Genomic DNA, 27,520 nt, shown 5'->3' with positions numbered 1-27,520 from the left:
GGATGACCATGGGGTAAAAGGATCACTGAAGGAGGAAAGGGAAATGGCTGAGAAGCTGAATGCATTTTTTGCCTCCGTCTTCACTGTGGAAGATGAGAACTTTTTGCCCACCCCAGAACCACTAATTTTGGAAGGGGTGTTGAAAGACCTGAGTCAGATTGTGGTGACAAAAGAGGAGGTCCTACAACTGATAGACAAATTAAAAACTAATAAGTCACCGGGTCCGGATGAAATACATCTGAGAGTTTTGAAAGAACTCAAAGTTGAACTTGTGGATCTTCTGACAAAAATCTGTAATCTTTCATTGAAATCTGCCTCCGTTCCTGAGGACTGGAAGGTAGCAAATGTCACCCCCATCTTTAAAAAGGGTTCCAGAGGAGATCTGGGAAATTACAGGCCAGTCAGTCTGACTTCAATACCGGGAAAGTTGGTAGAAACCATTATCAAGGACAGAATGAGTAGGCACATTGATGAACACGGGTTATTAAGGAAGACTCAGCATGGGTTCTGTAAGGGAAGATCTTGCCTCACTAACCTGTTACATTTCTTTGAGGGGGTGAACAAACATGTGGACAAAGGAGACCCGATAGATGTTGTTTACCTTGACTTCCAGAAAGCTTTTGATAAAGTTCCTCATCAAAGGCTCCTTAGAAAGCTTGAGAGTCATGGAGTAAAAGGACAGGTCCTCTTGTGGATCAAAAACTGGCTGGGTAATAGGAAGCAGAGAGTGAGTATAAATGGGCAGTCTTCGCAATGGAGGACGGTAAGCAGTGGGGTGCCGCAGGGCTCGGTACTGGGTCCCATGCTCTTTAACTTGTTCATTAATGATTTGGAGTTGGGAGTAAGCAGTGAAGTGGCCAAGTTTGCAGATGACACTAAATTGTTCAGGGTGGTGAGAACCAGAGAGGATTGTGAGGAACTCCAAAGGGACCTGTTGAGGCTGGGTGAGTGGGCATCAACGTGGCAGATGCAGTTCAGTGTGGCCAAGTGCAAAGTAATGCACATTGGGGCCAAGAATCCCAGCTACAAATACAAGTTGATGGGGTGTAAACTGGAAGAGACTGACCAAGAGAAAGATCTTGGGGTCGTGGTAGATAACTCACTGAAAATGTCACGACAGTGTGCGTTTGCAACAAAAAAGGCCAACGCCATGCTGGGAATTATTAGGAAGGGAATTGAAAACAAATCAGCCAGTACCATAATGCCCCTGTATAAATCGATGGTGCGGTCTCATTTGGAGTACAGTGTGCAGTTCTGGTCGACGCACCTCAAAAAGGATATTATAGCATTGGAGAAAGTCCAGAAAAGGGCAACTAGAATGATTAAAGGTCTGGAACACTTTCCCTATGAAGAAAGGTTGAAACGCTTGGGACTCTTTAGCTTGGAGAAACGTTGACTGCGGGGTGACATGATAGAGGTTTACAAGATAATGCATGGGATGGAGAAAGTAGAGAAAGAGGTACTTTTCTCCCTTTCTCACAATACAAGAACTCGTGGGCATTCGATGAAATTGCTGAGCAGACAGGTTAAAACGGATTAAAGGAAGTACTTCTTCACCCAAAGGGTGATTAACATGTGGAATTCACTGCCACAGGAGGTGGTGGCAGCCACAAGCATGGCCACCTTCAAGAGGGGTTTAGATAAAAATATGGAGCAGAGGTTCATCAGTGGCTATTAGCCACAGTGTGTGTGTGTGTATATATATATATATATAAATTTTTTTGGGCACTGTGTGACACAGAGTGTTGGACTCGATGGGCCATTGGCCTGATCCAACTTGGCTTCTCTTATGTTCTTATGTCCCCTGTGCAAGCCAGTCATTTCCGACTCTGGAGTTAAATTGCTTTCACTATGTTTTCACAGCAGACTTTTTATGGGGTTGATTGCCATTGCCTTCCCCAGTCATACACTTTCCCCCGCAGTAAGCTGGGTACTCATTTTACCGACCTTGGAAGGATGGAAGGCTGAGTCAAGAGACAGGTACAAATTAGAAGTCTCAATGTGTGGATGACATGATGGTGTAGGGAGGAAGCGTTTGAGTTTGTTAGGCACTGGGATGGTTTTTGGAACAAACGGGAGCTGTACAAAAGAGACGGTCTCCACTTGTCCCCAGAAGGAACCAGGTTGCTGGCACTTAAAATCAAAAAGGTGGCAGAGCAGTTTTTAAACTGAATCTTGGGGGAAAGGTAACAGGAGATTAAATATCTCTGGTTCGGGAGGACTTATCTCAAAGCGATGAAAGGTTAACTGTTACTTTTCTACCAAGCGATGGATTAGAGTTGTCCACTGAGATGGTAACAAACAGTATGGACTGCCTGGCAGAGTCCTGGGGCAGCAGGAGGAATGTTGCGGGCCTAACTTGCTCGGGAAATTATAGATGTTTGTATACAAATGCTATAAGTGTCCAAGGTAAAATCGGGGAGTTGGAATGCTTAGTGTTGGGGAGAAACATAGACATTGTGGGTATTTCAGAAATTTGGTGGAATGAGGAGAATCAGTGGGACACGGTGATTCCTGGATATAAGTTATATCAGAAGGATAGGGAGAGAAGGGTTGGAGGTGGGGTGGCTCTGTATGTCAGAGAGGGTATATACAGTCCAGTAAGACTGAGAAGGTCAGAGAATTAGATTCCCTTCTAGAAATACTTTGGGTTGAAATAGTGCGTCCCAAAGGAAATTTAACTATAAGAGTTTGTTATTGCCCACCAGATCAAAAGATAGAGGACGATTATAATATGATGAAAGAATTAAAGATAGCGGCTAAAGGTAAAAACTGTGTCATAATACATGATTTTAACTACCTGCAGATTGATTAGATCATTATGTGTTCTGGTCGGGAGAAGAAGATTGAGTTACTAGACACTCTCAATGATTGTGCTATGGAGCAGATGGTCACAACGTACCAGGGGTGGAGCGATCCTGGATTTGGTCCTAAGTAATGCCCAAGATCTGGTAAGAGATGTAAAAGTGATTGCGCCGCTTGGGAGCAGTGACAATAATGTTATTGATTTCACCGTTTGTATAAATAGAGAGTTGCCCTAAAAGACCAGCACAACCACGTTTAACTTTAAAAGGGGTAAATTCTCTGAGATGAGGAGGCATGTGAAGAGGAAACTGAAAGGAAAGGTAAATACAGTCAAAACCCTTGGGGAAGCTTGGAGGCTATTTAAAACTACCATCCTAGAAGCTCATATAAAATATATACCACAAGTCAGGAAGGCACGAATAGGTATTTTGAAAAGCCTGCAAGGTTAACAAAGTACTGAAAGCTGAAAAAGGTAAGAAGCATTCCTTTTAGCAGTGGAAAGCTAGTCCAAATGAGGTTAATAAAAGGGAATCACAGGCTGTGGCAAATCAAACGTAAGACTGTGATCCGGCAGGCAAAAAGGGACTATGAGGAGCATATTGCAAAAAACATAAAGACCAACAATAAAAATTTCTTCAAATACAATAGAAGCAGGAAACCAGTCAGGGAGGTAGTGGGGCCCCTGGATGACCAAGGGGTAAAAAGATTACTGAAGGAGGATAGGGAAATGGCTGAGAAGCTGAATGCATTTTTTGCCTCCGTCTTCACTGTGGAAGATGAAAAGTGTTTGCTCACTCCAGAACTGCTAATTTTGGGAGGAGTGTTGAGAGACCAGAGTCAGATTGAGGTGATGAGAGAGGAGGTCCTACAACTGATAGACAAATTAAAAACTAATACGTCACCATCCCCGGATGGCATACATCCAAGAGTGAACTTGTGGATCTCTTGACAAAAATATGTAATCTTTCATTGAAATCTGCCTCCATTCCTGAGGACCGGAAGGTGGCAAATGTCACCCCCATCTTTAAAAAAGGTTCCAGAGGAGATCTGGGTAACTACAGGCCAGTCAGTCTGACTTCAATACCAGGAAAGTTGATGGAAACCATTATCAAAGAGAGAATGAGTAGGTATATGAAGAAAGGTTATTGAGGAAGACTCAGCATGGGTTCTGTAAGGGAAGATCTTGTCTCACTAACCCGTTAGAGTTCTTTGAGGGGGTGAACAAACATATGAACAAAGGGGACCCCATAGATGTGTTCAGGGCTTTTTTTGTGCCGGAACGTCCTGGAATACTGTTCCGGCTGGCACAGGCAGCGTTCCTGCTGCCTGCGCTAGCGTTCCGGCTCAGCTCCCCACTCGCAGGCCAGGGTTGGGGGGCCCAACTGCACCTGCATGACCTCTTCCTGGCTCCCCGCTTGCCAGCCAGGGTTGGAAGGCCGAGGCACGCTTCTACGGCATTTTCCTGGCTCTCCAATGGCCGGCAGAGGGCCGCACCGCACTGCACAGCGTCCACCCTGTGCCTGGCTAGCTGGGAGGCTTTGGGGCCCAGCTGCAGCAGCAGGATTGTTGCTGGCTGGGGATCCCCTCTGTAGAAGATTCAGCCTTGTACTACAGGTTAAGTTTGCTTGCTCCCATTCTCTTTATTTCCATTTCTTTTTCCACTTTCTTTCTTTTCATTTCTTCTTCCTTTCTTTTCTCTTTCTCTCTCTTTTCATTTTCTTTCTTTCAATTTATTTCTCTTTTTCTCTCTCTTTTTCTCTCTCTGTCTCTCCCTTCCTTCCTTCTCTCAAACATGTGACATTCATGTCTAACAGCTCTCAGACATCTGATGTTTATTTTATGTGGCTCTTATATTAAGCAAAATTTCTTTCTTTCTTTCTTTCTTTCTTTCTTTCTTTCTTTCTTTCTTTCTTTCTTTCTTTCTTTCTTTCTTTCTTTCTTTCTTTCTTTCTTTCTTTCTTTCTTTCTTTCTTTCTTTCTTTCTTTCTTTCTTTCTTTCTTTCTTGGAGAGCCAGTTTGGTGTAGTGGTTAAGTGTGTGGACTCTTATCTGGGAGAACCGGGTTTGATTCCCCACTCCTCCACTTGCACCTGCTAGCATGGCCTTGGGTCAGCCATAGCTCTGGCAGAGGTTGTCCCTGAAAGGGCAGCTGCTGTGAGAGCCCTCTCCAGCCCCACCCACCTCACAGGGTGTCTGTTGTGGGGGAGGAAGGTAAAGGAGATTGTGAACCGCTCTGAGACTCTTTGGAGTGGAGGGCGGGATATAAATCCAATATCATCATCTTCTTCTTCTTTCTCTCTCTCTCTCTCTCTCTCTTTTTTCTTCCTTCCTTCCTTCTCTCAAACATATGACATTCATGTCTTACAGCTCTCAGACATCTGATGTTTATTTTATGTGGCTCTTATAGTAAGCAAAATTTCTTTCTTTCTCTCTCTCTCTCTCTCTGTGCCTCTCTCTTTTTCCTTCCTTCCTTCTCTCAAACATATGACATTCATGTCTTACAGCTCTCAGACATTTGATGTTTATTTTACGTGGCTCTTATATTAAGTAAAGCAGCCCCATGGTGCAAAGTGGTAAAGCTGCAGTACTGCAGTCAGAATTCTTTGCTCAGGACCTGAGTTCAATTCCAGCAGAAGCTGGTTCAGGTAGCCGGCTCCAGGTTGACTCAGCCTTCCATCCTTCCGAGGTTGGTAAAATGAGTACCCAGCTTGCAGGGGGAAAGTGTAATGACTGGGGAAAGCAATGGCAAACCACCCCGTAAAAAGGTCTGACGTGAAAATGTTGTGAAAGCAGTGTCACCCCAGAGTCGAAAACGACTGGCGCTTGCACAGGGGACCTTTCCTTTCCTATATTAAGCAAATTTGGCCACCCCTGTGCTAAGGGTTCTTTTGGGTCACAGCCAGTGTTCCCTCTAAGCTGAGTTAGTGTGAGCTAGCTCACTGATTTTTAGCCTCCAGCTCACAGATTTTTACCATAGCTCATGAAGAGTGACCCCAGAGCACAATAATTTATGCAGCAGCTCACAACTTTAATGCCAGTAACTCACAAAGTAGAATTTTTGCTCACAAGACTCTGCAGCTTAGAGGTAACATTGGTCACAGCCAGTGCCTCCCAAGTGATTGCTAAGATGTCAGCCCAGATGCTGCATCTCCTTATGATACAGCACATGTGCATATATGAATACTGTCAAAAAAGGAATGTGGCCACATCTGAATTGCCAGGGTGCCAGCATCCACTTGCAAGTAAGGAACAGTGCAATCCTAAACAGATCTATTCAGAATTTGGTTGAACTCTACTCAGTTGTGATTATTTCTAGGAAGGTTAGATTCATGTCCAGTAGCACCTTAGAGACCAACAAGATTTTTGGGGTGTAAGCTTTGAGAATCAAAGCTGGGAGGTTTATACCTCAAAAATATTGTTGGTCTCTAAGATGCCAATGGACTTGAGTCTAGCTGTTCTCCTGCAGACCAATACAGCTACCCTCTGAAACTATCCTAAGATGTGAATTATAGACACAATGAGAATATGGAGAAATTATCTCAGTGGATTGCACTGAAATCTCCTGGAATAACTTGTTAACTTTTGGGAGGACTGTGTAGATGCATATGTTTATATGGCACAGTTCTAGAGGAACATGGAAATACTGAAGAATTCTGTTTCCTAAGAATCTCCCACTTTCATTCAAAAAGCAGTTTTCTAGCCCTTATGCCTGTAAAGCCATGACGTTAATAGCCCAGACTATCCTGATCTCATAAACTACAAAGGGTTGTGGCTCAGTGGTAGAGCATCCTTTTGGTATGCAGAAAGTCCTAGGTTCAATAGCCAGTTAAAAGGATGAAGTTGGAGGTGATATGAAAGACCTCTACCAGAGACCCTGGAGTAGCTGCTGCCAGTACTGAACTTGATGGACCAGTATAAGGCAACTTCATGTGCTCCTGTATGTTGACCCTGGTTAGTATTTAGATGGGAGGACCTCCCAAGTAATGTTCCCTCTAAAATGCAGAATCTTGTGAGGAAAAATTCTACTTTGTGAGCTACTGGCATTGAAGTTGTGAGCTACTGGCATTAAAGTTGTGAGCTACTGCATAAATTAGTGCGCTCTGGGGTAATCCATCTGTGATCCGCCCTGAATCCGCTTGGGATAGGACGGAATATAAATGAACTAAATAAATAAAATAAATAAAAAATCCTTCCTGAGCTAAGACAAAAATGTGTGTGCTGGAGGCTAAAAATCTGTGAGTTAGCTCACGCTAACTCAGCTTAGAGGGAACACTTCCCTCTGTGTAGTCCTGTGAGCTAGAATTCAATTTTGTGAGCTACTGGCATTAAAGTTGTGAGCTACTGCATAAATTAGTGTGCCCTGGGACCATTTTTTCAAGTTAAGACAAAAATGTGTGAGCCGGAAGCTAAAAAAAACTACGAGCTAGCTCACACTAACTCATCTTAGAGGTGGATGTGGCTAGATGACCATACTTTTGGTGATGTCAGAGGTGTGGCATATTATGTAAATGATGGTGTCAGAGGTGTGGTCTATTATGCAAATGATTATGTCAGAGGTGTGGCCTAGTATGCAAATGATGTGATGTCAGAGGTGTGGCCTCACATACTAATGAGTTCCTGCTGGGCTCTTTTTACAAAAAAAAGCCCTAGATGTGGTTTACCTTGACTTCCAGAAAGCTTATGATAAAGTTCTTCATCAAAGGCTCCTAAGTAAGCTCAAAAGTCATGGAGTAAAAGGACAAGTCCTCTTGTGGATCAAATACTGGCTAATTAATAGGAAACAGAGAGTGAGTGTAAATGGGCAATTTTCTCAGTGGAGGATGGCAAGCAGTGGGGTGCTGTAGGGCTCAGTACTAGGTCCGATGCTTTTTAACTTGTTCATTAATGATTTGGAGTTGGGAGTAAGCAGTGAAGTGGCTAAGTTTGCAGATGACACTAAATTGTTTAGATGAGACCCAGAAAGGATTGTGAGGCACTCCAATGTGATCTGTCAAGGCTGGGTGAGTGGGCAGATGAGGGTCAATGTGGCCAAGTGCAAAGTAATACACATTGGGGCCAAAAATTCTAGCTATAAATACAAGTTGATTGGGTGTGAACTGGCTGAGACTGACCAAGAGAGAGATCTTGGGGTCGTGGTAGATAACTCACTGAAAATGTCAAGACTGTGCAATTGCAATAAAAAAAGGCCAATGCCATGCTGGGAATTATTAGGAAGGGAGTTGAAAACAAATCAGCCGGTATCATAATGCCCCTGTATAAATCGATGGTGCAGGCTCATTTGGAGTACTGCGTACAATTCTGATCACCGCACCTCAAAAAAGATATTATAGCATTGGAAAAAGTGCAGAAAAGGGCAACTAGAATGATTAAAAACAGGTTGCTTACCTGTAAGTGATGATCTTCGAGTGGTCATCTGTGCAGTCACACACGTGGGTTTTCCTTCTGGAATCGAACCCAACCTCGGAGAATTCACAGCTAGCCTAAGTGTTAATTTTGGCGCATATTCCCTCTCAATCTGGGGAGCAGGAATCCACTGCACATGCCTGGAGTGAGGGTGAGGTGCTCCACCCACCCAGTTTCTTCTAGCCACTGTATATAGATATTCGTTAGCAGAGAGAAGAATAACCAGCTGGGCGGGTGTGTGTGATTGCACAGATTACCACTTGAAGATCATCAGTTACAGGTAAGCAACCTGTTTATCTTCATCGTGGTCTCTGTGCAGTCCCACACATGGGTGACTGGTGAGTTGAAGTGCACGGAGGCGGGTGCTGGTGTTGTAATAGAAGAATATATGTTAAACATGCAGAAAAATAATAAAGAATATTGTACTCACGGGGCATGAAGCTGGGGCGTCAATCAAAGATGGAGCGGAGTACAGCTTGCCCAAAGGATACGTCATGCCGAGCACGAATGTCTAGGGCGTAGTGCGTGGCAAATCTCGATGGAGAAGACCAGACTGCGGCAGCACAGATGTCCTCCATCGGTACGCCTCTACAGAAGGCTGATGACGTGGAGACAGCTCGAGTGGAATGAGCTCGTAGGTGTTGAGGTATGGGTTGTTTAGCCAACTGGTAGCATAAAGTAATGGCAGCTACAACCCACTTTGAGAACCTCTGAGTTGAGATTTTGTGTCCCTGCTTATGTTTTCCATAAGCCACAAAAAGTCTAGAGTCCTTATGGAAGGGACGTGTCCTTTCAATATAGAAAGCGAGGGCCCTTCGTACGTCAAGATTGTGTAAAGTCCGTTGCCCCACGTCACTAGGTTTTTGAAAAAATGAGGGCAGGGTGGTCAGCTTTCCCAGATGGTAAGGTGAGACGACTTTCGGTAGAAACGCAGGGTCAGGGCGTAGAACCACTCTGTCATGGTGGAAGACAGTGTAACGGGAGTCCAACCAAAAAGCACAGACATCTCTGGCTCTCCTGCCAGATGTGAGTGCCACCAATAATGCCGTCTTCCAGGACAAGAGATGCAGTGGAATGGATGCCATTGGCTCAAAAGGGGATTTCATCAGTTGGCTCAGTATAAGAGATAAACTCCATGTAGGTTGTAATTGCTGAACTGGAGGTTGAAGATGTAGAATGCCCTTTAGGAAGGCTCTTGTAGCGGAATGAGAAAAAACAGTACGTCCTCCAATATGTGGATGAAGGGCTGAAATAGCGGCCAGGTGAACCTTTAAAGAGGAGTAAGCCAACCCTGAGTTTGAGAGAGACAAAGTGTAGGACAGAATCTGAGCTATAGAAGATGATGTAGGAAGGAAGTTGTGTTGAACAGCATACTGTGCAAAGCGCTTCCATTTTTGAGAGAAAGATTTTCTAGTAGACGGCTTTCTGGCGTTTAAAAGAACATGCCGGACCTCTGCGGGAAATTCTAGAAACTGATTCTCCAGGCAATCAGTCGCAGAATTTCCAGGTTGTGATGCAGGACTTTGCCGTCTTGTTGAGAAATGAGGTCCAGGAACTTGAGGAAAGCGATGGAACACACTGTTCGATCGGAGGAAAAGGGTGGTGAACCATGGCTGACAAGGCCACCAGGGAGTGATAAGGATACAGTTGGTGCGATCCAATCTGATTTTCTGCAGTGTTCTTGTTATCAGTGGGATAGGTGGAAACAGATGGTGTAGTGGTCCCGTCCCGACCACTGATGAAGAAAGGCATCTCCCGCACATTTCGCTGATGGAGGGCCACGAGCATAGAAGCGAGAGCATTGGGCATTGCTCGGAGAGGCAAAGGCATCTATGGTTGGGACTCTGAAGGTCTTGAAGACTGCTTGTAGGTAGTAGCAGTTGAGGGTCCATTTGTGGTCGTTCACAAGGTGATGACTTAGAGAGGGAAAGAGAGAGAGAGAAAGAGAGAGAAAGAGAGAGAGAGAGAGAGAGAGAAAGAGAGAAAGAAAGAAAGAAAGAAAGAAAGAAAGAAAGAAAGAAGAAAGAAAGAAAGAAAGAAAGAAAGAAAGAAAGAAAGAAAGAAAGAAAGAGAGAAAGAAGAAAGAAAGAAAGAAAGAAAGAAAGAAAGAAAGAAAGAAAGAAAGAAAGAAAGAAAGAAAGAAAGAAAGAAAGAAAGAAAGAAAGAAAGAAAGAAAGAAAGAAAGAAAGAAAGAAAGAAAGAAAGAAAGAAAAGAAAAAGAAAGAAAGAGAAACAAACAAACGGGATGGGAGCAACTTACCTTTAAAACTGCTGACTCTTGCCCAGCATCTTGGCCTGCTGAGCCCTGCGGCCAGCAGGAAGTAAGGAGGCCCCCGTGCAAGCACGGCTGCATCCCCAGACCCCCGCTGGCCTGGGAGAGGTCAGGAGGCCCCCATGCAGGTGCGGTTGCATCCCCTGACCTCCGCTGGCCTGGGGAAGGTCAGGAGGCCCCTGAGCAGGCGCGGCTGCGTCCCCTGACCTCCACTGGCCTGAGGGAGGTCGGGAGGCCCCTGAGCAGGTGCCACTGTGTCCCCTGACCTCTGCTGGGCTGGGGGATGTTGATGGGAGGCCCTGCAACCTGGCATCGAGGCCTCCGTGGCCCGGTGCCAGGTTGCAACCCTGCCAATGGGAAATGCTGGATTAAAGGGTTGGAACATTTTCCCTATGAAGAAAGCTTAAAATATATAATACTTTATACAATTTAGCAGTCCTGCATCCCAAAAATAGTGGGTGTAAAAGAAGTATAAAATAGCAGTCTAAAACAATAAAACTTGAATTTTTAAGTAAACAATTAAGAGGCGGAAAGAAGCAGGATTACTGGAACAATAATGAGCCACAAAACAACTGAAAATCGACAACTTCATCCCAGCTTACCAGATACAGTCAGTGAAAGGAGCAGATTTTTTCGCAGTGAATAGCAGAGCCGCACACTGAGATGTTTTGGACGAGGTTCCACTGTGCTCAGGTGACTTTCATGCATCCGCACTTCTACCTGCTTTGGCATGTTGTTGGCACTGGGGGGGTGGAAAAAGAAATACTCAACTATTGTAAATTGGGAAAGTGGAAATCCCCCCAAAGGGGAAAAGAAACTGATATACTACCATATTCTACAAGAGGGAATTTTAACAACACTAGAAAGATGTGAAAGTAAAGGTAGGTTTCCATTTCTTGGAAACAAAACAGGAGCTAAATATAATAGTATTTATTAAATGACTAACACAAAAGACTTTACCTACAACCTTACAGAAGAGAAGATAGAAACTGATAATATGGTAAAGTGATTGCTATTAAAAATGTGTTTTTTGGGAAAGAACAAGGTAAAAGAAACTGGATTCAACAACCAACATCCCAGATCCAAGGAATGAACAGAGAAAATGCAAACAGCTCAGGAGCAGACTACGCATTGGCCGTTTTCGCACTAGTGTTTACTCCGGGGTGGCATCCCATTTAGCTCCTGATCTTTTGCTGGTTTTCGCACATGTTGCTCCGTGGTCACGGTTTGATCCATGGCTTCAGCAGTTTCACCCCGCAGTATCTGAATGCGGATGCAAGTGGAGTTTCCTAAAACCTCCGGATCCACTCCACGGATTTTTTAGTGGGAAACTCATCAGATCCGCATCGACTGCTTTGGGGGCGGCACCCTCCTCTGCCTTTCAGTCCTCCCACTCCATCCCTACGCTGCTGGCCTGGCCAATCATCAGCCGTGGTCGTCCTGCTTCCGAAACGTGCCTGCCCGGCCATTTTTTTTTCTTCATTTCAGTTCCTTGCATAATAGCGATATTTCACAGCTACGAAATTTCTATCCCTGCGGACATAAGTGTGTGTGTGGGGGGGGAATCTAGTGCCGGCACGGGCCAAAGCGAAGCGGCGGCTTGGTTCGCCGGGGCCAGGAGAACCTGCCAGCTTGGGCGGCCCCGTCTGCACTCCGAATTCACGCTGCGCCGGCCAGCTCCCCAGCCAGGCGTGGCGGAGGCGCAGCCGGGAGCGCACGTGCCAGGTGGGCCCCAGAGCGCACTTGCGGCGGCCGCCACGCCCCACTCATGCCTCCTGCGGGCTTGGCATGCCCCTTGGGACGGCAGCAGCACCCGAGCGGACTCGCCCCTCAAGAGCTACGCCTTGGCTTCATGGAGAGACGGGACGGGACAAGACGAGAGAGCCCCGGGAGCGCCTGGCCTCCTTCCTCGCCTGCTCCGTGGTCGCGCAGCTCGAGGCGGACCCTGGCCCCCTGCTCGCTCGCCTGGGCTCCGCTGCCGCCGCCGCTCCTGCTGCCCAGCTCCTAATCGCTGGCTCACAGCACACACTGCCTCTCTCTACTCCTCTGCCTTGAAATTTTATACCTCCCTCCCATGACGTCTCTGAGACCGGGACAGGGAAAGGGGGAGCCAAAGAGGGTTCTCCAAGCCCAACCTTCACATCCAGCACAGTTTTAATGTGTTCAACAGGCGCGTCTTGTGGAAAGGCCGGGAGGGAGCGAGGCTGGGAAGGGAAGAAGCTGCCACACACACACAAACACCCTCTCTCTCTCTCGATTACCCCTCGATTTCTCTTTCTCTCTTCAGGCTGTCAGCGTTATTGCGATATTTCGCAACTCCAGAATTTGGTCATATGGAACTACGGAATCAGGGTCGATCCCTGCGGACATAAGTGTTGGGGGGGGGGAATCTAGTGCTGGGAGGCTTCTCATGGAAGTGAGACTCCTTGCATATGCATTAATCAGTTGGCGTCCGGCGTACAGACACAAAAGCAAAACCTCCACTCTGGAATAAAGACACGCCACAGTCTCGTTATGCAGATTCTCCACTGTGAATGCTTCTGTCAATACATAAAGGGCTGTGGAGGATGCTACAGCTGCAGCCAATCCATAAGCAGAAGCGGCACACGTCATGCGGTTTGCCCATGAAAAGAAGGGGAAGGAACAGCTGTGACCGCTCATTGTTACATTGTTACGTTGTTACGTAGTAACGCAACCAGACTTGCGCTTAAAAAAAAAAAGATTGACAGGGCATCGAACTCAAGTCGATGCTAGTGCGAAAACGATTTGAGCCGGGGCTTCATGGAAAGCGACTGCGCAAAAGAGGCAATGTGCGAAAACCAGGAAAATGATCCGGACATATTTCCTCCGCGGAATACCGGTAGCAAACGCTAAGTGCGAAAACGCCCATTGAAAACAGCCCTGGAGCAAGTCAAGCTAAATGGTCCCTGTGGTGCTACAAGTCAGTGCTTGGTAGCAGTGTGGGGAAAGGCAGTTGGTGAACTGTCACCAATTATGTTTGCCCAAGAATACCCCCCCTTCCACCAGTGGCCAGGAGGCATCTGGCAATTTTTTTCTTAATAAAATGCTGGTTGCTTCCTCACAGAGATTTTGCTCTGGTTTGGCATTCAAAGTAGAGTGGGGTTTTGGAATATGTTCACAATGTTTCCCCAAATCATTTACTGTCCAGGTTTTCCTTTGCCTTGATAAATCTTTCACAAACTTGAATTCATACAGTCTTTATAAAATGCCACATGGACTGGAAGATGTGCATTTTTAAAAGCCACTTCCACATTGGCACCCTTCTCCTTGCCTTAGTCTGGCATCCCCACTCACGCATTTTTTTTAAAAACAAAACTATTGCTGGATTACTATAGTGAATAAGATTACAAATAGTTATCGCCAACATATACTAATTCTTTGAATTTCTCAGCTTTCATTTTTAAAAGTCTTTAGTCATCTTCATTGTGGAGATATAAAGGAGAAACTACCTGTGGATGCTACATTACTGCTGTGAATACCACTGCATTTGCAACAGTAATTACAGCTATATGGAGTATTGTCATTATGTATGAGAACAAAGACAAAAATGAGTAAAAGAGTGAATTAATTTAACACATCAGTAACAAAATCCTGAACTGAACCTGAAAAGGAGGATCTAGGAAACAGTAAAAGCAACAAAAGGAGTGGTGTGGTCACATTTGAGGTTGAAAAACAAAAGGCAGGGGAACAAAAAATGGGGGGAGGCTTCATATAAGAGAATACCAGTAAGCAAAGAATTAATTTGCCTCACAGAATTTTTAAAAAACCCTACAGAATGGATGTTGTCAACAGTAAGACAAGAATGAATCCAAGAAAATGTTCAGAGAAGGAATCCAAAGAAATACTGGAGCAAATTTGGGCAATAATAGGAGAAATAAAAGATCATACAGATATTGCTTCTCTTCCAGAGTTCCTTCTTCTATTCATTTTAATGTAACTAGAGCTTTGAAGCCCAGTGCTTTCTGCATGAATCATGCGGATGCAACTGGGCTCACTTCAAGACATTTCTTTTACCACTTTCTTAACAGATTGAGGTACAGTCTCTTCTTTCTACTGCAAGTGCCATCTGCCTCACTGCAACTGCTATTCCAGACTTTTTAAAGAAATCAAAATATGTGCTTTAATTAGACAAAAACTTTTTAATGAGCTGCAAAACTGAGATAGTGAGAGACTTGCTGATTCCAAATATGCTACTTCAGCCACAGCCTTAGTATTAATTCTCAGGCTATTTACTGTTCAGGCTTACATTATTAGCAGTAATAAAAATAGGTGCTTTGTTGCATGGGAGATCCAATAGTCTGTGGCTAAATAAACAAACAGCCCAAATCGCACACATTCACACACACCACACTCAAGAATGGTCCCTTCAGACAGTCAGCCATAATATCTCTCTCAACCTATTTACTAATCTTTATTAGATTTTTTTTACATCTCTCATATCCCCCAGAATGGAGCTCAGGGTGCCTAACAACATAAACAATACTTTCAATACAATTCAATTAAAACTCAGCACACAGCTTTCGGAATAAATAAATCAATACTGTTTTTGGTAGAGTCCACCAAAATTGTATTAGTGGAATAACTTTGTCTTAACATGCCCTGCAGAATTCAGACAAGTCCTGTATGACACTAGTTTCCACAGATAAAGCATTCCACTAGGTCAGGGCCATGATGAAAAAGGCCCTCACCTGTGTCATTCTCAAACAGGTGAATTGAGGGCCAGGCACCACAAAAAGACCATGTGTGACTGAACAAAGACTCCGCAGGGTGGTCATAATGGGAGAGGTGGTCCCCTACGTATGGCAGTCCCAGACCGTTTAGGGTTTTAAATATCCATGGCTGGCACGTCCCAATAGGCCAAGTAGGTGACAGCCTATGGTGCCACCTGGCCACAGGAGTAGGCAGTGGGTGCCCCCTCCCTGTGCATGCCCTATCACCCCTGGTGCCCTTCCCTGCTGCCTTGATTGCTCTTGCTGCCTTCCTCTGCCTCACCACCTACCAGGAGTGCTGCAGGCGGCAGTGGGGAAGGGGCACTGGGGGCAGTGAGTGCACTCAGAGGTACTTGGAGCCTGCGTTCCCTTGCCATGGAAGGCTTTCACGGCAAGGGAGAGCAGGCTCCGAGCACTTCTGAAAGCACATGCTGCCCCACCGCCCCCACATAGACCCATGAAGGCTGAGGAGGGGTGGCTCAGCAGCAGGTGCACACAGAGGTGCTCAGAGCCTGCCCTCCCTTGCCATGCCAACCTGTCGCTGCCACACTCATCCTCGTCACTGCAGGGACAGCAGGCCTACGGCACCCAAAACCCTGGTGCTGGCCCTATAAACAGCACCTTGAATTTGACTTGGAAACCAATTGCAAACCCATGCAGTTGCCACAAAATGATGTGGATGTGTTCAAGCCACAGTGAACAGTCAACAGCCTGGCAGCTGCATTCTGTACAACCTGAAGTTTCTGAAGCACATTCAAGGACAGCACTGTATAGAGTGAATTGCAGTAATCTAGTCTGGAAGTGACTGTTGCATGCCTCATTGTGAAGAGGTCAGACCTGGACAAGTAGGGGAACAACTGATGGGCCTGGCAGAGATAGAAAAAAGCCTCCTTTGCCATCGAGGACACCTGCTTTTCCAGGGAAAGTGAGGCATCCAGCCAGACCACCAAACTTTTCAGAGTCTACTGGAATAAACGAGACACCATCCAGAGTAGGCAGCCACAACTCTCCTACCTGCCCAGACCTTCCTAGCCATGTGACTTCAATCTTAGTTTTATTCAGCTTCAGCCAGCTCTGTCTCAACCATTCAGCCACAGCATCCAGATACCCAGTCAGCGCAGAGACAGCTTATGGTTGTTTAGCCAGCTGAGTGTCATCTGCATACTGATGAGATCCAACACCAATCTATTGATGAGCTCTGCTAAAGGGCACATATAAATATTAAAATAACCTTGGAACCCCACAATCTAGTGGATGCCTGGTCAAAGTTCTGTCCCCAGTGGCTACCCCAGTGTGTCCTTGGAGGAATGAGGCAAACCAAGATATTATTTATTTTTATTATTTTTTTATTAAGCTGGATTTATTGGCCACCTGTCTCAAAAATTAGGACTCAAGGCAACTTACAGCATGTATAAATACGAGTTAAAACAACATTTAAAAATTCAGCAATAACAGTAAATTCTTTCTTTTTGTACTCTTAGAAGCTCATTGATTCACAAATTTTGAGCAATAGAAGACATTTATTTCTTTTTTTTAATTCAAAGGTTAAAAGGACTGAGATAAATTTCATGATTGCTAGAATGATCTTAGGATCCTTATCACTGAGCAAAAGAGCCAGGGTTTCCAGATGGTTGAACAAAGGTGTAATATAGTAATCTCTCATAATCTAAAAAAATCTGCATTCTAGCAGCGCATGAAAAGATTTATTAATCCTATTAAGGCCACAAGGGCAGATTCTATCAGTGTAGAGTCTATTAAAAATCTCCCTTGCAAAACTATTGTAGATTTAATGTTCAGTCTTGCAAACAAAAAGCTCTGCAATAACATGGAATGGTAAGATAGTTCATATGGGCAGCAGAAAAAGATTTTGGGTAAGAAAGACCAAAAAAAAAAGGGGGGGGGTGAGCATACTCTGCAGGCTCTAACAGTAAATCAATATAACAGCCAGATTTGTATACCCATCAGTCCCTGGGTGATGAGGATATAAAAGAATGAGGGAGTTGGGGGGGGGGGTATGAGAGTGCCAAGCCATCACTGTCCTCAACCAAATGCCTGGCAGAACATCTCTGCCTCACAAGTCCTACAGAAGGAACTACCATATAGCCTGGATGTCCCCAGGCAGAACATTCCATCAGGTGGGGGCCAGGGCTGAAAAAGGCTGACCCCTAGTTAAGACATCTGGACCTCTCTTGGGCTAGGGACCCCCCAAAAGTTTTCATTGCTTGAGCATTATGCTCTTTCAGGGGCATACTGGTATAATTGCTGTAATCTCGTCTGGAGGTTCGATGAAATAAGGCAATGCGCTGCACCCCCAGTGAGGCTAGGCAGCTGACCAGGATCAAATGTGTTGAACACTGCCAATAAGTCTTGCAATATCAGCAGCCAGAGCTGCACTGATCAAGCTGGAGTTGGAGGTTGCTTACAAGAGCTACCAAGGTTGTTCTGGTACCAAATCCAAGCCTGAACCTGAACTGGAATGGACTGAGTGAGTGCAGATGTCTCATCCAAGAAATCCTGGAGCTGCTCAGAAACCCCACTCACCTTTCAAAAATGGTGAATTTGACATTGTATATTATATATGTATATTAGATTATGATTTTAAATGTTGATAGTTTTAACTTATTTTAAATCTATCTTGTTATGACTGCGTTGTACCCCACCCTAAGCCCATTCATGGAATGGGCAGGCTAAAAATTGAATATATCAGATCAAATCACTGGCAGTAATTGGCTAGCTCTTTGTCTACAGATGGTTTCTTTAAAAGAAGTCTAACAATAGTTTCCTTTAAGGAACTAGGGAAGCTACCCTGAGAGAGGCCCTTTTATATTAGGTTCTGCTCCAGATTTTGTGAGCGCTCAATCCGTCTGCTACAGTAGATCCACATCACCTAAATTCATTCCACATTTAAAATACTGCTTTGCACCTTCCCACAGGAAACAGTTTTATCTGTGGATTTTTACTTCTGGATTTGCATTGTTTAACACACTTCTGGGCTTGTGAAAGTCGTTTTTTCCCTAAGCGAGCAGCCAGCCAGCCACAGGAGAAGGTGTGTGTGTGTGAGAATGAGTGTGTGAGTGTTAGTGGGGGGAGCCTGCACAAGTCCTTTTCTTCATGAGAAATTGGCATGCCAGCCAATGCTGTCAGGAGAAGGTGTGTGTGTGTGAATGATTGGAGAGTGGTAGTGGGGGTGGGGGGAGCCCACATGAGTCCTTTTTTGCATCAGAAATTGGAATCCCAGCAAGCATCGCTAAGTGAAGATGTGTGTGTGTGAATGAGTTGGAGAGTGGGAGTGCTGGCTATATTGGTCTCAATAATGTCTCGAGGTTCCACTCCAAACAAAGAGAAAGCATATAATCTTGTCTAAGAAAACATCTGCAATGCAAAAATAGTAAAAACGAGTCAGAAAGCGACTCTCAAATAAAGAAAACTATGGAAAGTTGGTGAAAATAATCAACAGGGGGTGGAAGGGTGAAAAGACAACAGTGAAAATTGGGACAGAGCTTTGGGGAGGCGTTTGAAAACCTGAAGGAAAAGTTCAGTAAATAAGACTTCCATCCAGATCTTGATAAAGGTCCAGGTTAAAACCAGTTTCAAGAACCATGGGGCAACAGTAGGGTGGAAGTGGTGTCAATGCACATTTGCATAAAACAAATGCAGAAGCTATAAGAAACTGCGAGGCAAGACAGAACTGAAGGTGGCAGGTAATGGAGAAGGTTGCTTTGGAATACCCACAAAGAAAGGATCAAATGGCTATGGGGGGACAGAGAGAGAGAGAGAGAGATCTATAATCTCTCTCAAGGGGCCTCCTATCACATCCCACCAAGATTTCATCAGCTATGATAGGCAGGAATCACAGGAGCAGGTGCGGTTACAGTTCTCAGAACCATGTGCACATCCAATAGGCCCATATGCACAGGGGTGTCCATGAGTGCCTAGACCCCCATGAGTGCCAGTGTGATTGTAATGCCTCTGGAAGCCAGAGATGAGCCATCACAGGAGGTGGGCTGGGGTTTGCTTTTAAAAAAAATGCCAATACATTTTGGATCTTCTGGGGTAGGCTTTGATTCCAGAACAACGCACAGTGCTTCAGACAGAAAACAACTCCCAGACACAAATCCTGACCATTATTCTTTTCAAACTGCCCCAGATGCTGCTCCCCCCCCCCTTTTCACCTGTCAACTCTTACCTAGCAATGTTTGTCCTCCTGTATATAACCCTGACAACAACAGCTCTGTGATGTAGTCAGCTCCACTGTACTAAACTGCCCCCCCCCCCAAAAAAAATTTTTTCTTGGTACAGGGCTGCCATCCAACAATGAGATCAAGCAGAAGTAGTCCAAAAAGGACCAGAAAGGTTCAGAAGTATGTGGAAGAATCAGTTGAAAGCCCCAAAATCAAGTAAAGATCAATTTAGCTAAGGGTACCTGCCCATCACAAATTATTTGGTCTTATCACTCATACTGTGAGCAAGCGACAAAGTGAGGTCTCTACTAAGCTGACTGGCTGACATCAAAGCTGGGGAAAGGCTCACTGCTTGTAGTCTGCGGCTGTTGATCTGTGGCTGCACCTTAAATGTAACCCCTAAATGTGATTATTTAACCCTGTGAAAATCAAAAGTTCTCTTATATTGCTCTACAACATTCATTGCCATGTGAACCCATTTAAGGGCTGCCAACCTCCTGGGGCAGCAAGCCTGGAGATCTCCCAAAATTACAACAGATCTCCAGACTACAGAGCTCAGTTTCCTAGGAGAAAATGCCTGCTTTGGAGAGTGGATTCCGTGGCACTATAACCCCATCGAAGTCGATCCTTTCCCCAAACCCTGCACTCCAAGCTTCACCCCCAAAATCTCTGAAGATTTTAGAACCTGGAGTTGGCAGCCATCATTCATGAGGATTTAATAATAAACAAGGCTGTGTTCTATCATATGCAAGCATGAATTTATCATCAGGACCTAAAAATCTGCTTAAAATCTGAATTTTTCCTTTTTTATTTTGTAATCTGGCCTGATGAAAATTCCTAGGAAATTCAAAACTTGCCTACTGTGACTCATGAAAGCTCATATTGAAATTTTTCATCTTTAAGGTACCACTGGACTTTCGTTTTATTTTGTTGCAACAGACTAACACAGCTATCCCTTTGAAGATATGTTTATGTGCCACTGTGCTGGTCCTAATAAATGTATTACATGAATTGTATTACTATACTAAGCCAATGGGTTTCCAGACCCAGAATGCTGAAGACAATGACATGATAATGGAAAGTGCCTGGGCTCCTCTTCATTGAAGTGGATTTGAAGAAAAAGAAAAGTCACTTGTGTTTCCATACTGGGTTATTCCACATGGTGTTTTGTTGTTCTGGCCCCATAGTAGTTTGGTTTATCCTTGATTATCTCGATTTCCACACACGTTTGTGTCTTTAGTTTCATTACTACTTCCTTTCTTTCCCGTTTCTCCCTCCATTTCTTTTGAAACCACTTTTACCCCAGTCTTTTTCTGGAAGCCAGATTTGAGTTGTCTATTTCTTTGTGTGCAATGTTTCTGTTGGTTTTCTTTGTCCTACTCAATTAGGAATGTTAGCCTCCAGGTGGGAGCTGGGGATCCCCCAAAATTACAGCTCATCCCCAGACTACAGAGGTCAGTTCCTCTGGAGAAAATGGATGTACCTCACTGAGATCCCTGTCCTCCCCAGGCTCCTTCCCCAAATTCCAGGAGTTTCCCCATCTGGATCTGGCAACACTACCTTCCCATACCCTGTCAGTGGCCAGCAGGGACTTGGCAACCCTATGCCCAGTCCCACATACCTTCAGCCCTCTTTTTGACGACTGAACGGTTGTGGTAAACCCACTCTCTCTCTTCTCTTCCCCCCGTCCAAGACAAGTGGTTGCATTTTCTGTTTAACAACAAACTTAGTAGGCTAAGTCCCCAGCTTTCATTTAAAAACATCATCTGTAGTTCTTCCCCTCATGAAAACATAAGGAAAAATTTGTATCTCTGCAAAGGAAGCAGCTAGAGATTTCCTTAAAAAAAATGAAAGCAGGGAATTCAGAGAACCTGCTAAACCTGTTGTTACCATACCATATATCAAGATTTTAGTGCCATTTTGTGCTGTGACACTGCCAGTGATGACTGCACTCTCCCTGGAAAAATTCTCGTTATTGAAGTAAGGTTGCCAGCTCTCGACTGGAAATACCTGGAGATTTTGGGAATAGAGTCTGGAGAGAGACCTCAGTGGTTTATAATGCCATTAGAAAGTAGCCATTTTCTCCATGGGAACTGTGATCTCTGTCACCTGGGGATCAATTCTAATTCTGGGAGCTCTCCAGGCCCCACCTGGAAGTTGATAACACTATTTGAAGGCATGTGGAGATGAAAATAAACTTATTCCATAACTGTGAAAATGCACAGGGAGAGCAGAAGTGTGGAAGAACAGTGTCCAGACAAATCCCAATGCTTCTGGATCCACTGCCAAGAAAATCAGGAGTAAGCTGAGCATGTGGAAAAGCCCATTATACCTTCATGATTGGCAAAGGTATATGGATGAGTCAAGGCAGAACTGTCCAGGCAGAACACATGAAGTTGCCTTATGCACCACTGACCATCTTCCTTAGTTTTGTCCATTCTGACTGGAATGGGATCTCTCAGTAAAAACATCTTTCACTCCAGTTACCAAGATCCTTCAAAAGGACCTAGCTCCTTTGCTTAACAAGTTCAACAACATGGAACAAGCAAAGTCATGGTATAATCATAACATTTCCCAAATGAACTAACTAATATAATAGTATGAACAGCTGCTTCACTTTAGTAATGTACCACACAAAATGATTCCTTAAAGTTTAAGAATCTGGAGTATTTTGATCTTCTACCAAAGATCATCATTTTTATCTACAGCTATACAGTTTAATGTATATTTCTTCCTTTTACTGCACATTCCTTGTCTGTTAACAAGCAGCTTGAAAGAGCATTCTTTCATTCTGGAACAGCAACAACAAAATGCTTTAATGTAAAATCTTATATTATTTGCCACTGCACTACACAATGACCTACTTTTTATTAAGGTTTTTGTTTCCAGCTGTCTTCTGAAAATCTATAATAAGACCATGACCTGCAGGGTATCTGATGCAGAAAGACCATGGCTGCTTTTTTGGACCCTTCAACTGAAATAATATGGCCCATGGGAATAATAAGACTTCTTCCAACCAAAGTAACTGAAAAAATGGATGGTAACACTGAAGTATTCGTAATTAGTTGTGTCTATACTTTCTCTTTTTCACAGAGTTTTAAAGGTTGTTTCTATTTAGAAGGTTGTTTCTCACATATTTTTCCATGCATATCAATTTCTCCCTAAATAAATTTCTGTCAAGTTCCAAGAAAATGGAAGGAACATTCAGCCACAATAGGGATGTTAGGACAATTCAGGAAATCATTATTACATAGGGTGAATTGAAACAAAATGCACTGTTACCCTGAAATTATTTATTCTTGTTTTGTTTTATAGTGGAACCACACAGAACAATGCATTTGAAATAATCTAAAGTGATATCAGTAAGGAAATTTAACTATGGGAGTTTGTTATCGCCCACCAAATCAAAAGAGAGAGGACAATTATAATATGATGGAAGGCTTAAAGATAGCAGCTAAACGTAAAAACTGTGTCGTAATAGGTGATTTTAACTACCCGCAGATTGATTGGGTCAATATGTGTTCTCGTAAAGAGAAAGAGATTGAGTTTCTTGATGCTCTCAATGACTGTGCTATGGAGTAGATGGTCTCAGAACCTACCAGGGGTGGGGCGATCCTGGATTTGGTCCTAAGTAATGCCCAAGAGTTGGTGAGAGATGTAAAAGTGATTGCGCCACTTGGGAGCAGTGACCATAATGTTTTTGATTTCACCGTTTGTATAAATAGGGAGTTGCCCAAAAAGACCGCCACAACCACGTTTAACTTTAAAAGGGGTAAATTCACTGAGATGAGGAGGCATGTGAAGAGGAAACTGAAAGGAAAGATAAATACAGTCAAAACCCTTGGGGAAGCTTGGAGACTATTTAAAACTATAATCCTAGAAGCTCAGATAAAATACATACCACAAGTTAGGAAAGGCACAAACAGGCATAAGAAAAGGCCTGCATGGTTAACAAACAAAGTAATGGAAGCTGTAAAAGGTAAGAAGGATTCCTTTAAGCGCTGGAAAACCAGTCCAAGTGAGTTTACTAAAAGGGAACACAGGCTGTGGCAAATCAAATGCAGGATTGTGATCAGGCAGGCAAAAACAAATCAGCCAGTATCATAATGCCCCTGTATAAATCGATGGTGCGGTCTCATTTGGAGTACTGTGTACAGTTCTGGTCGCCGCACCTCAAAAAGGATATTATAGCATTGGAGAAAGTCCAGAAAAGGGCAACTAGAATGATTAAAGGGTTGGAACACTTTCCCTATGAAGAAAGGTTGAAATGCTTGGGACTCTTTAGCTTGCAGAAATGTCGACTGCGGGGTGACATGATAGAGGATTACAAGATAATGCATGGGATGGAGAAAGTAGAGAAACAAGTACTTTTCTCCCTTTCTCACAATACAAGAACTCGTGGGCATTCGATGAAATTGCTGAGCAGACAGGTTAAAACGGATAAAAGGAAGTACTTCTTCACCCAAAGGGTGATTAACATGTGGAATTCACTGCCACAGGAGGTGGTGGCGGCCACAAGCATAGCCACCTTCAAGAGGGGTTTAGATAAAAATATGGAGCAGAGGTTCATCAGTGGCTATACACACACACAAACACTGCGGCTAATACCACTGATGGACCTCTGCTCCATATATGTATACAAAAATTTGCCACTGTGTGACACAGAGTGTTGGACTGGATGGGCCATTGGCCTGATCTAACATGGCTTCTTATGTTCTTATGTTCTGAACCAGTGCTACTGTTGGTTTTATTCTGTTTTTGATGCAAAAAGTTTTATGTGATTCGATTGTACAAGCTGGTCACTGACTGTAACAATAAATTTGATTTGGTAGGAACCAGTGCTTGGAGTCAGTAATGGGATGAATGAGGGTGAACAAGCTGAAACTTAATCCTGACAAGACAGAGGCTTTTGAGTTAGTAGAAAAGAAGACAAGGGATGTAAGATCTCTCCTGTTTGAATGGGGTTATACTCTCCTTAAAAAGTCAGGCTTAAAGCTTGAGAGTTCTACTTGACACATCAATCACCTGAGAAAATTGTGCTTGACACAACAGTCACCTGTGGTTCAGAATGCTTTGGCTGGTGCACCAGCTGCAGCCATTACTGGCTCAGTCTGATCCAGCTAAGCAATTCATGTCTTAGTTACATCTAGACTGGAATATTGCAATGCACTACACTTGGGGCTCCCCTTGAAAAGTGTTCAGAGGCTGTAGCTCATGCAGAATGCTTCAGCTAGACTGCTGGTTGGGGTCAGTTACCAGAACCATGTTAGCTCAATCCTACAGCAATTACACTGGCTTCCAACACCTTCCTCACTCAAAAGTAATTCAAGATGTTAGTTTTGACCTTTAAAGTCCTACATGGCTTGGGACTGGGATATCTTCTTTCTCTTACATTCCTGCTGTTAGGGGATTTCTACTGTACCCCCAACAATATAAAACAATATTACAATATAACAACAAAACAATATAAAATTAAGACCTGCAGTTTCCAAATCAACCTGCAGTTATCAGAAGGCTAATACATACTCACTAAAAAGTTTTAAGACCTTGTAGATAAACTTTATTAGATTCCAAGTTTCTCAAAGCAAAACAGTATATTAGACTCCAGGTCTCTCTTTTAAACAGAAGGCTTAAAATATAGTTAGAAAAAACAAGAGATTGCATTAGTACAGTTGCTCATACAGTTCTTTTAGACAGAAGGCTTCAAATGGATAGAAAACAAAGCAGTTAGATAAACTTAGTACATTAGTTTCTGCATTAGATAGAAGGGTTAAAATATATGGATAGAAAACAAAACAGAAAACAGCTACACAGTTAGCATTCAATCAAGCATAAAGGATAAAATACAATAAAGCAGAGAGCATACTGAAAAATATGTCCCAACAGGGACTTCCCCTATTAGTTATATTTTCCCAATTAAAATCTAACTACCATTCTAGCAGAGCTATGCTCTATATTCAATGTTTGAGTATATTTGAGCATTTACACAATGTGTAAGATCTCAAACAGGAGATAACTTAAAATCAGCAAAGGCTATCTCTCCTCTTAGGTTGTCCAGAAGAGAAACTGTCTCTGCAGAGCAACCCAGGATTCTAAGTTCCAATTAGCTTGGCATGATCTGACATAGAGGCAGAGTAGTGCAGATCAGCAGCTTGGGTCCAAAAATTCACAGCTTGTAAAGGGTCCAGCCATCTCATATCAGATCTACTGGGTTGCTTACTATAAACAATAAGAGCTCAAGTTGTCCCCAGTTCATAAGAACATAAGAGAAGCCATGTTAGATCAGGCCAATGGCCCATCCAGTCCAACACTCTGTCACACGGTGGCCAATACACACACACATATATATATACCGTGGCTAATAGCCACTGATGGACCTCTGCTCCATAATTTTATCCAATCCCCTCTTAAAGCTGGCTATACTTGTAGCCGCCACCACCTCCTGTGGCAGTGAATTCCATGTGTTAATCACCCTTTGGGTGAAGAAGTACTTCCTTTTATCTGTGTTAACCTGACTGCTCAGCAATTTCATTGAATGACCACGAGTTCTTGTATTGTGAGAAAGGGAGAAAAGTACTTCTTTCTCTACTTTCTCCATCCCATGCATAATCTTGTAAACTTCTATCATATCACCCCACAGTCGACGTTTCTCCAAGCTAAAGACCCTCAAGCGTTTTAACCTTTCTTCATAGGGAAAGGGTTCCAAAACTTTAATCATTCTAGCTGCCCTTTTCTGCACTTTTTCCAGTGCTATAATATCCTTTTTGAGGTGCTGTGACCAGAATTGCACACAGTATTCCAAATGAGACCGCACCATTGATTTATACAGGGGCATTATGATACTGGCTGATTTGTTTTCAATTCCCTTCCTAATAATTCCCAGCATGGCATTGGCCTTTTGTATTGCAATCGCACACTGTCTTGACATTTTCAGTGAGTTATCTACAGTGACCCCAAGATCTCTCTCTTGGTCAGTCTCTGCCAGTTCACAACCCATCAACTTGTATTTGTAGCTGGGATTCTTGGCCCCAATGTGCATTACTTTGCACTTGGCCACACTGAACCTCATCTGCCATGTTGACACCCACTCACCCAGCCTCAATAGGTCCCTTTGGAGTGCCTTACAATCCTCTCTGGTTCTCACCACTATGAACAATTTAGTGTCATCTGCAAACTTGGCCACTTCACTGCTTACTTCCAACCCCAGATCATTAATGAGCAAGTTAAAGAGCATGGGACCCAGTACTGAGCCTTGCGGCACCCCACTGCTTACCATACTCCATTGTGAAGACTGCCCATTTATACTCACTCTCTGCTTCCTATTAATTAGCCAGTTTTTGATCTATAAGAGGACCTGTCCTTTTACTCCATGACTCTCGAGCTTACTAAGGAGCCTTTGATGAGGAACTTTATTAAAAGCTTTCTGGAAGTCAAGGTAAACAACATCTATTGGGTCCCCTTTGTCCACATGTTTGTTCACCCCCTCAAAGAACTGTAACAGGTTAGTGAGGCAAGATCTTCCCTTACAGAACCCATGCTGGGTCTTCCTCAATAACTTGTGTTCATCAATGTGCCTACTCATTCTGTCCTTGATAATGCTTTCTACCAACTTTCCTGGTATTGAAGTCAGACTGACTGGCCTGTAATTTCCCGGATCTCCTCTGGAACCCTTTTTAAAGATGGGGGTGACATTGGCTACCTTCCAGTCCTCAGGAAACGGAGGCAGATTTCAATGAAAGATTACATATTTTTGTCAGGAGATCCACAAGTTCAACTTCGAGTTCTTTCAGAACTCTTGGATGTATGCCATCCGGACCTAGTGACTTATTAGCTTTTAATTTGTCAATCAGTTGTAGGACCTCCTCTCTTGTCACCTCAATTTGACTCAGGTCTTTCAACACGCCTTCCAAAATTAGTTCAGGCAAACACTTCTCATCTTCCACAGTGAAGACTGAGGCAAAAAAATGCATTCAGCTTCTCAGCCATTTCCCTATCCTCCTTCAGTAATCCTTTTACCCCTTGGTCATCCAAGGGCCCCACTGCTCCTGGCTGGTTTCCTGCTTCTAATATATTTGAAGACATTTTTATTGTTGGTCTTTATGTTTTTTGCAATATGCTCCTCATAGTCCC

General features: G+C 43.8%; 1 protein-coding gene across 1 annotated transcript in view; it reads right to left on the bottom strand.

Annotated features, from left to right (window-relative positions):
• Window positions 1-27,520, bottom strand: part of SLC1A2 (solute carrier family 1 member 2) — a 211,532-nt gene that overhangs the window by 76,875 nt on the left and 107,137 nt on the right. Inside the window, exon 2 of the mRNA XM_060262226.1 lies at window positions 11,082-11,221. Coding sequence (XP_060118209.1) covers window positions 11,082-11,221 — 140 coding nt within the window. The remainder of the gene's footprint in view (window positions 1-11,081; window positions 11,222-27,520) is intronic.

The sequence above is a fragment of the Heteronotia binoei genome, chromosome 21 (assembly GCF_032191835.1).
Source record: "Heteronotia binoei isolate CCM8104 ecotype False Entrance Well chromosome 21, APGP_CSIRO_Hbin_v1, whole genome shotgun sequence".
Lineage (NCBI taxonomy): Eukaryota > Metazoa > Chordata > Lepidosauria > Squamata > Gekkonidae > Heteronotia > Heteronotia binoei.
This window is presented reverse-complemented; position numbering and strand designations above follow the sequence as displayed.